Source organism: Poecilia reticulata, linkage group LG11 (genome assembly GCF_000633615.1).
Source record: "Poecilia reticulata strain Guanapo linkage group LG11, Guppy_female_1.0+MT, whole genome shotgun sequence".
NCBI lineage: Eukaryota > Metazoa > Chordata > Actinopteri > Cyprinodontiformes > Poeciliidae > Poecilia > Poecilia reticulata.
The window spans coordinates 28,139,833-28,149,521 of record NC_024341.1 but is presented as its reverse complement, the minus strand read 5'-3'; the positions used below and the strand labels follow the sequence as shown (position 1 = coordinate 28,149,521).

General features: G+C 46.7%; 2 protein-coding genes across 2 annotated transcripts in view; both read left to right on the top strand.

Moving 5' to 3' along the window:
- The window catches only part of LOC103473059 (scavenger receptor cysteine-rich type 1 protein M160-like), a 2,482-nt gene extending 1,566 nt beyond the window's left edge, over positions 1-916 (top strand). Inside the window, exons 3-5 of the mRNA XM_008422990.2 lie at positions 365-397; positions 506-637; positions 721-916. Of these exons, the coding sequence (XP_008421212.2) occupies positions 365-397; positions 506-637; positions 721-761 (206 nt within the window). The 3' untranslated portion in view covers positions 762-916. The remainder of the gene's footprint in view (positions 1-364; positions 398-505; positions 638-720) is intronic.
- Positions 917-4,675: 3,759 nt separating this feature from the next.
- The window catches only part of LOC103473060 (antigen WC1.1-like), an 8,479-nt gene continuing 3,465 nt past the window's right edge, over positions 4,676-9,689 (top strand). Inside the window, exons 1-2 of the mRNA XM_008422991.1 lie at positions 4,676-4,839; positions 6,069-6,128. Coding sequence (XP_008421213.1) covers positions 4,788-4,839; positions 6,069-6,128 — 112 coding nt within the window. The 5' untranslated portion in view covers positions 4,676-4,787. The remainder of the gene's footprint in view (positions 4,840-6,068; positions 6,129-9,689) is intronic.

Sequence of the window (9,689 nt, the reverse complement as noted above, 5' to 3'; positions counted from 1 at the left end):
ATTAAACCATCCATCCATCCTACCATCAAATTATTAAACCATCCTACCATCAAATTATTAAACCATCCATCCATCCTACCATCAAATTTTCAAACAATCCAACCATCAAATTATCAAACCATCCATCCATCCTACCATCAAATAATCAAACCGTCCATCCATCCTACCATCAAACCGTCCTACCATCCATGCATCCTACCATCCTCTGTCTTTTCTCCATTTGTTTTAATGTTAGTTTTTGGATACTTTCATTCTAACCCATCAGTTTCTCTCTGTTTGCTTAAAGTAATAAAGAATCTGAAATATTTGACCTTAAACCTAAACATTATGGATTAGCTTGAATCGTTTCCTGTTTTCCCTGCAGATTCGAAGGCGTTTTTTGGAGCACCCACAGAAGGTGTGACTGAGTCCATGACCACATCGTTCGTTCATACAAAAAAGGTTTTAGGCATATGAGGTGATTCTGTAAATCTTAATATATTTGATGTTTGTCCATTGCTGCCAGGTCCGAGATTCATTCGTCCTGATTCAGGCGTTCTGACTTCACAGCATTTCAGCATCATATTTCTGTCTATTGGGCTTCTTGTTCTTGTTCTGATCAGCATGGTTTTCTTCCGCGTTTACTGTAATTTGCACGGTAGGTCCTCATCTCCTCACCTGTAGGACTAAAGGTCAAATCTGCAGCAAATCTAACAGTAAAGTTGTTTTTAACGTCATTAGCAAAGCTGAGATCGGTGAGGACAACGGAGCAGACGGTTTGAACAACCTGCAGACGATGAGGAGGAGACGATGAAGATGGACCAAAGCGTGAAGACGTGTCGGCTCTAAAATACTCATTGTTAAAAATCGCTAGTAATAACATGTATAATAAATATTTATCATAAAGGGTAATTAAAAACTATAAAATGAAAACAAACCATTTCTCACTTCATGTTTATGTGCTGTGGATGCCAACGCCTCGTCCCCTGATCTGCTCAACTTCCACATGTTGATCATCTTCTGATTTGCTGACAGCTTTGATTGCTGCCGTTATCTGCTGGTAACTGTCGGAGCAGCCATGTGAGGAATATTAATCCCACACCTCTTCCCACTTCCAGCAGCAGGAAGACGAGGCGCTTCAGACGGAAACGCTGCAGGACCTGCTGCTTTCTGTAGCCGTGCCTCACCGGAGGACAGACGGCGCTTCCTCACTTTCACTTCATCCCTCTGCACAACAACACAGCTGTGACCCAGACACTCAAATAAATAAGACGATATGTAATGAAGAAAAATATTGTCATGGAAAAAATACATTAACAAGAGTCTGGATGAGAAGAAATAAATGTATTAAAACCTTGCAAGGCGAGAACAGAAATGGAGTCGAGGGGTCTGTCAGTTCTCTGACCAACTGGCTCTGACTTCCTTTTATAGGTTCTGGTCAGAACAGACCTGATTGGACAGTCCAATCACACTGTCCCTTCTCCGTCTCCCTGTCCTCCCATCTTCCCTGCTCAGCGTCTGTGTTTTCAGAGTCTTTCTTTTGAATAACTTACAAAGTTCCAAATTATGGATCTGGTCAGCTGGTCTCTCAATGCAACTGATACAATATTTTCTCCACTGGGAAACCGGGTAAAGGGGATCCTCGTGTCCCGACGGGACATCCTTCACTGGATACACGATGGATTCTGGATGGAAGTGGAAAACCGTGTGTCTGACGATGTTGAAGATGTGTAGATAATTGGATTCATGATGGCAGGTTTCTGCTTATTGGAGTTGGCCGATACCTGGATTATCGGGAATGTGGGAAGATGCCGGCGGCAGTTTAGGCCACATCATGGCTGCCGGGTTGATGGGATCTGCAGGGCGATCAACACTCAGACTGAGACGATACGGGAGCTGAGCCGCAGACGGGGTCCGATCCTGGAACAGGACCGAGGCCGGGCAGCGGATCTCGGACTCAGAATGGATACGGTGACCTTGGAGAACGATGTTCGCTCAGCTGTCCTCCCCTGGTTGTTATGGCGACAGGAGGCTCTGCTGCCCCTCCGCCCTGGATCAGCTGCCCCCCTCCCTGGATCAGCTGTGGGCCTGAACGGATCAGCTGGTGGTGAACCGGTCATCATATTCCTGCTTCAGTCAGGGTTCCTGGTCTGACTCCCGGCTTGTTRTGTTTATATGTACTGAGGTTTTTCCTTCATCTCAGGATGAGACAGGCTGAGTTTTCTTCTCGTTACCTGATGTTTCTCTCATTTGGCCTCAGCCCCCCCATCCCATTACCCCCCATGTTGTTGTGTAATGGATGGTTGTAGCTGAAACTGCAGTTTCATTGTCTTTGTGACAATGACAATAAAAATCTTCTGATTCTGGACTAGAGGTGTGAATCTGATTGTGATGCATCAGGGTTTCTGTGGAGCCCGACTCAGATGGTCTGGCCGTTTGGCTACTCTTAAGGATAGCAGGTTGTTCTTTCATGCTAAAGAGGGCAGATAAGTCCTGGGTTGGGGAAGCAACACTAGATAGTCTCCAGGATGAAGGACGTCTATGAAAGTCTATAGGAGAGCAGCTTGACCATCTGATGATGAGATCATCCAGACACGATGTCATCATCAGACACAATCTAAAGCACAAAAGGGGTGAAGAGCACATGATAAAAATGTCCATTACAATATCCAGTGACATAACTGCAACTGGCGAGAAACCAGACTTCGTCAGAAGAAAAAGAAAACGAACGTGTGCAAATTCTCAAGACCTTCAGAAAGAAGTCAAATCTCAACAGGAAATCCATGCCTCCAATTTTCCTAAATACCAGAGATGGGACAGCAAACCAGACCTCATGGTTACTTCTTAGGTAGCAGCCATTTTAGTCTTGAAGCATCTTTCATTGTTTCCAAATCTGTTGCTTTAATTCCTCCATCTTCATAACTTTTAACTGCATTTTTCCTTTTGAAAGAACAATGATGTTTCTTTCTCCAGATGAAGTTAAAGCTACACTTTTAAAAACAGTCAAATTGTTCTACTTGGAAATTTTCTTCACAAATGTTTCTAAATGTTTTAGCAGTGGTGGGAATAACATTTCAGGTTTTTTAGGTCTGATGCTTTTATTGTGAAGGGGAAACTTCCGGTTTAACTGTCGACACAGAGGCAGCTTAACGGCAACCGAAAGACGGAGGATAAGTTGGAGCTGAAATGTTCGGCGTTGCTAGCAGCCCGGTTTATAGCAGCACACGGTAAGATGTTGGGACGTTCAGCCATTTTGTCACTATAACTGCGATTTGCTCAAATGAAATGTTATTTTTAAGTAGCAAACATAAACGGCTGTGAGAGCAGCTCTGGGTTTTAGCCTGTTGGGTACATCCAGCTCTCACGGTGGAACCGGGGCTTCATGGGCGGGAATTCAGCTACATTATTAAACTGAATATTGTTAATCCATCAGTAAGGTGAAGGTGTCATCCTTCATTAAGCTGCGAGGATTTTATTTTTCATGTCCAACTGGTTTCGAAATGATTTTTAAAATGTGTTTGAGTCCATTCTGCAACCGGCCGTTAAAATGTGAACCAACAACTTCATTGACTAAACCAGAAAGTAGTTAAACGTTTTGAACAGATTTCTTTTCCTTTATGTTCTGAAAATGTTCCTGCAGTTTCTGTAATTCACTTAAAATCTCGTCTCTTTGGTTTTCTTTATTATTAGATTTTATTGCAGACTCAAAGTCCAAATCAGTTTAAAAAGAAAAACAATAAAATAAGAGTAGAAAGTAGATGAGACCCAGAACCTTTCAGAGTCAGTCGCACCAAAGTCTCCCAAGGACAGAGGAGCATCTTGCTGCACTATAATTAACGGGATAATTAACAGGATAATTCTGTTATTATTCTGGTTTAAACCACATATTAGTGAATTCATAATCTTTCTTCAAACGGCCATCAAAGAGCTGATACAACCAGTTGACCGGCTCTGGTCCATCTGGGCCTTTTAACAGAACCTTAACGCTTCGTTACTAAGCACCTTGAGTCTCTGGAGCCTGGCTTCGTTAGAGTTGCACCACTGATGTGCCGCATACATACAGTGATGTAGAATATGACCAAACGGGTTCAGGTTGACTCCAGCAGGACAGTCCAGACCTACGGACTGGACATTTGGCTGAGCACATTTGGACCTGACGGTAAATGTCCCCAGCATCAGACGGACGGTCTGCCAACACATGACCAAGATGTTTGACTTGATTTGAGACGTCCAGTAGGATCCCAGACAGCTGGACATCAGGGGACGCCCTGTTTTTGTCCTCTTGAGGGCGACGGACCAAATGAGACTTTAGGATGGATTGAATGGAACATCATGTCGTTCACCGTATGCTGAGACCAGCTGAACTTGGACTAAACCCACCAAGTCATCTGCAGACATGAACTGACTTGTACCTCCAACCATCCAGCCAGTTCTAACAGGCTCAGCTGCTTGGAGAGCTCATTCATACAAAGATGAATCAATGCAGGGGATCAAATGCTTCCTTGTCTGATCCATTACTGACAGAAGGGTGCAGACACACTGTTGTCCCATTTGACCTGCACAGTTTGGTCAGCACACCAACAGGACAGACATCTTACTATATATTAGGGCACAGCAGCTTGGCACATCATTTATTGCTTTAAATGGTTTTATTTTTCCCGCTCAGCCGTTTTTGAAAGCAGAAGAAGAGAGTTGGAGCCTCTGATGTTTCACTTCCTGCTGCGATGCAGAGTTCAGTCTGAGAAGAAGAAGAAGAAGAAGAAGAAGAGGAGGTTTATGTGGAGGATCCTCTCCTCTGTGACACCAAGATGAAGCTGCTTCAGTTCCTCTTCATCCTCCAGCTGAGCTCGCTCTCTCCAGGTAAACTTTACATCCACAGGCTGAAAGGCAGAGCTACAAGGGACATGTTACACAAAATCCACTCTTTTATCCCATAAATATTTCTTTTGTACTTTTAGTGTCCAGGAATGCTGCATAAACGTCTTTCTATCCTTTTTGGGTTATATTTTTCATTTTGTAACCTGTTCTCGTCTGTGATGTCACCAGTTGCTGTGGAAACGCTGAACCAGGTCACGACTTCCAGATAACCAGTTTTGAGAATCGGCCATTTTTTTTCCTGGCGGTGATTTTGTATCGGTCCTGGCCGCTGGTCAGCAGTGAGCCTCCGGTTAGCGCTGTGTGCTAGCTGCTAGCTGCTAGCTGAGGATTCAGCTGCTCCGCATGCTTTGGATDTAATTATTARTTTTTGCTGTTTTTGTCTCRGGGAACAGAAATGATCCAGTTCGGTGACGTTAGCTAACTCCTTCATTATGCCGAGGCTTCGTTTAATGCATTCATATTGTGGTAGCATGAATATTTGAACGTTATCTGACATGCATGGCCTGTAGGTAAACTAGGCTCCATGTTGTAGGTAGTTGGTCTGGATGCAGAGGCAGTAAATGCAGTTACACCATCACTGCCAGGCGTTCATGTGAATGCGCGGTTCTGCTGCTCAGTCAGACTCTGGATCCAACATGGAGAAAGTTTCTCTGCCGGTAGATAATCGCTGCTGCCGAACTACAGAAACGGCTGACGGGGTGGATGGAACCAGGAGGGTGGAAACGTCTCTTCACATTTAAAATGCTGAGTTTCTGTAAAACGGCTGAGAACAGCAGAAACGAGGAATTCAGCCTGAAGCTCTGAGGTTCTGCTGTCTACGACCAGAAGTGAAGGATTTCCATGGAGTTAAAGCTTCAGACGCTCATTTTAAAAGAACTAGAGTCGTTCTCTCTGATCTCCATAGTTAAATACTGATCAGGAGTCTTTGTACATTTTTTTATTCAGGATAAATTTTCCAGTTTTTCCTTCCAGGATTGTATTTGTCTTGAAGTGTGTTTGGATTAAAAATCCAAACTAAAGATGTGTRAAGGTGGAGGTGAGGCAGCTCTGATAGTTTCCCTCCATCAGCTGCAGACGGAAACGAATGAATCTCCCAGTCTGCGTGTTTTCAGTCCAGAWTCCTGTTGTACATGTTCTGTGTTTCTGCAGCTCTTTGCTTCACGATGCTGCTCTGAAATGAAAAGCTAAACTCCCTTCATTCATCATTTCAGCTCCTCTTGATGCTTCCGCTCCAGATGCTGGGGTCCAAGCGGCACCTGAAGACCTGGACGGTGAGTAAGACGTTGATCTGCAGCCTTTCCTCCCGACAGAGAGCCAAACTGGTGTCCTGCTGTTCTGGTGCCGGTGGTTCGGCCCGCATCAGGCGCAGCAGCATGCAGTGTGATGCTGCGGCGGTGGCAGGATGTGGGGTGACCTGCTGAGGAAGTGCCTCTGGGCCATGCAGCAGCTGCAGCGCTCCCACGCAGGCTGGCGTCAAACACGCTGCAGTTATTGAGACAAACAGCTTCAGGCTCAGATCCTCACTTTACCCGCAGAATCACAGGAAGGGAAACACATCACTACAGGAGAGGAAGCAGAATCGCACTCTGGCAAGGAAACCCAAATGTTCTGTCAAATGAAAGCAGGAGCTAATTTTACTTCAGTTTTCCGTCTTCAGGTCTGTTCTCCTTCGCTTGTCCTCCATCTCTCCCTGTTGGATTCACAGCAGCACCTTCTCACATCTGGATGTTTCTATTTGCTGCCCCTGAGGAACGTTGGGATATATTTTCTAGGAAACAGCTTGTTTATTGCTTTGTACAAAAGTGGTGCTGTTTGAAAGTGAACCAGGTCAAGAAATGTTCATGTCTTTGATCTGAAAAGCAACGTCTTGATTAGTACCTTTATAACCTTTGAACCCACCGCCTGTGGAACGCCGGCGGTGGTTGATGCTGTCAGGCTGGAGAAGGGGTCCTGTCGGGCCTTTCTGGCCGATGGGACCCCGGAAGCAGCTGATGGGTACCGGCAGACCATGTGGCTCGGGTGGCCGCTGAGGCAAAAACTCTGGGTGGGAGGAGTTTGAAGATGTCATAGAGAACGACTTCAACATGGCGCCTTGGGGGGAGAGCAGTGCAGCACCAACACTGATTACAGTGGGGTGGTGTGCTGCTGACCTCCACCCAGGACGTCTTGGGTCGGTGGGCAGAATACGTCCAAGTCCACCTCAGGCCCAACAGCACGTCTTCCACTGAGGACGCAGCGCCTGGAGACTTTGGGTCAATGTCTCCAGTCTCTGGTGCTGAGGGGGTTAAAAAGCTCCTCGGTCAGATTCACACAGAGTTCCTTAAGGCTCTGGATGCCGTAGGGTTGTGTTGGTTGACGTGACTCTGCGGTATTGCGTGGATTTCGGGGGCAGTTCCCCTGGATTGGCAGACCAGGGTGGTGTAGACCACAGAATGTGTCCAACTCCAGACGGATCTCACCCTGTGTGAGGAACCGAAGATTGAAAGTTGTGATTCTTCGGTCCATAGCTCCTTCTGCCAGTCTTAATAGTCCCATAGCGCTGTTGCATGGACCAAGCAAGTCTCTTTGTCATATTCTAACATCTTAGCAATGGCTTTCTTGTTGCAACTTCCTTGGTCAAACCTGCAACTCCAACTATTCTAATCAGAAGTAATCGCAGTAATTTCAGTGGTTGCTGAAATTACTGCAACCACCATTAAGCTGTGCTAGAAGCTGTTGTCCTGTCCGCCACCCATCAGGCTAGCTGTTACCTCTCAGACACTTGTCCTTTGGTTCAGTCCTTGCTTTGGGTTGCCAGACCTCTTTCTGTGAGAGTTTACCCCACTGAGGGTAGATCTGCGTTTTTAAATGTCTGTTGTTGGAATCCATTTGTTTCTCTACCTGATCAGATCTATTTTCTAAGCATTCCTTGATGAAGACATGATGAAGGCAAACCTCGATGACAAACTTCTCCTTGCAATAAAGCTCAGAGCTGCAGATAAGGACTGATCCCCACTACAAAGACCTGAATCCCAAAGCCTTGTCTTTGGAGTCCACCTCCAAGAGAGACAGCAGAGCTCTGAATCTTTTCCTTCTAACCTTCTGGCCAGGAAGAAGATTTGTTTCAAAACCTTCAAAGTGTTCACTATAAGGCAGTCTGCATACCCCACCTTTCTCCGTTCCCTGAGAGACGTGAAAGTCTCTTGATGCGTCTACCTGCTGAGGCCTGCCGTGGTAACCTCTATAGGGTCGGTTCGTGGGGTCAGCAGCCTAAGTAGGGAGACTCGGACTTCCCCAGCCTCCTGGTCCGGCTCCTTCAGGAATCCCAAGGCGTTCCCAGCAGGGAAACATCATCCCTCCAGCCTGTCCAGGTTTTCTTCTGAGCCTCCTCCCAGAGCGACCTGAGCACCTCACCAGGAAGGCGTCCATCCCAACCAGATGCCCGAACCACCTCAACTGGCTCCTCTTGCCGTGGAGAAGCAGCGGATCTAATCCGAGTCCATCCAGGATGATTGAGCTTCTCTCTCTAACGGAGACCCCAGACCTCCTATGGAGAAAACTCATTTTGGGCGCTTGTATCTATGATCTTATTTGTTCGGTCACGATAAAAAAGCACGTGACCATAGATGAGTTAAGGACTGTAGACTGACCAGCTCTCTTGACTCGGCTCTTTTCTCCACGACAGACCAATATAGCGCTTCACTGCACCCATCCACCGCTCCATTCTTCCCCGAGATACTTCAACTCTCCACCTGGGGCAGGACCTCTTTCCCGACCCAGAGAAGGCACTCTGCCATTTTTCAGCTTTAGACCCTTGGATTTGGAGGCACTGGTCCAAATCATCCCGGCCGCTTCACTCAGCTGCGAACCGCTCCAGTGAAAGCTGTAGATCACGACGGGGTGAAGCCAGTAGGAGCACATCAGCTGCAAAAAGCAGAGACGCGATCCTAAGGTCACCAAAACGGATCCCCTCCACACCTTGGCTGGTCTAGAAATTCTGTCCATAAATGTAATGAATCCAAGATTTGTTGGAGAGCAACTCTCACCGTAGACGAGTGTGACCTACTGCCAGCAATGCAGACAAAGCTCTGTCACGGTCCTACAGGGACCTAACAGCCAGATTCAAAGACTGTTCAGTCCGGTGTTCCACGGCCAGAACCAGAACCACTCTGCTCTGCCTGAATCCGAGGTCTGCCTATCCAACGGAGCATCCTCTTCAGAAACCCTGAGTAGACCTTACGGGGGCTTAGGGTTGACTTTGTATGCCTTCAGTAGGTAAAACGATGGTTCCACACTGTGTGGCACCAACTGCCAAACATGGAGGGGGAGGTGTGATGGTCAGGGGCTGCTCTGCTTGTACGGAGTGAGAGGCACCCTGAACCAAAACAGCTACCACACTAAGCAGTGCCATGCAGCACTCAGGGTCAGGGTTCACCCGTCAGCAAGATCGGGTGAACCAAAGAGCCAAAGCAGACGGCCAAGCTGTGCCAGAACCACCTCAGGAAAAAATAACAAGTTGAGCTGAAAGACCTGAGTGGCCAGCAGCGTCTCCAGACTTGAACCCCATGGAGCTCTGCATGGGAAACTGGACGCAAAGCAACGGGGACCACTCATTCATGGAAACTTTGCAACAGATATGAGAAGAACCATCTGATTCTTGTAGAAAGAATCCACCAGTTACATTTGTGGCTTCTTCGACGAGTCAGAAGTTTAAAATGGTAATTGGCTTGAAGTTGAGGCCTGCTGTGGTAAACTCTACAGGGTTATGAGGTAACCTCTACGAGGTTATGAGGTAACCTCTACGAGGTTGTGAGGTAACCTCTGCGAAGTTGTGAGGTAACCTCTACGAGGTT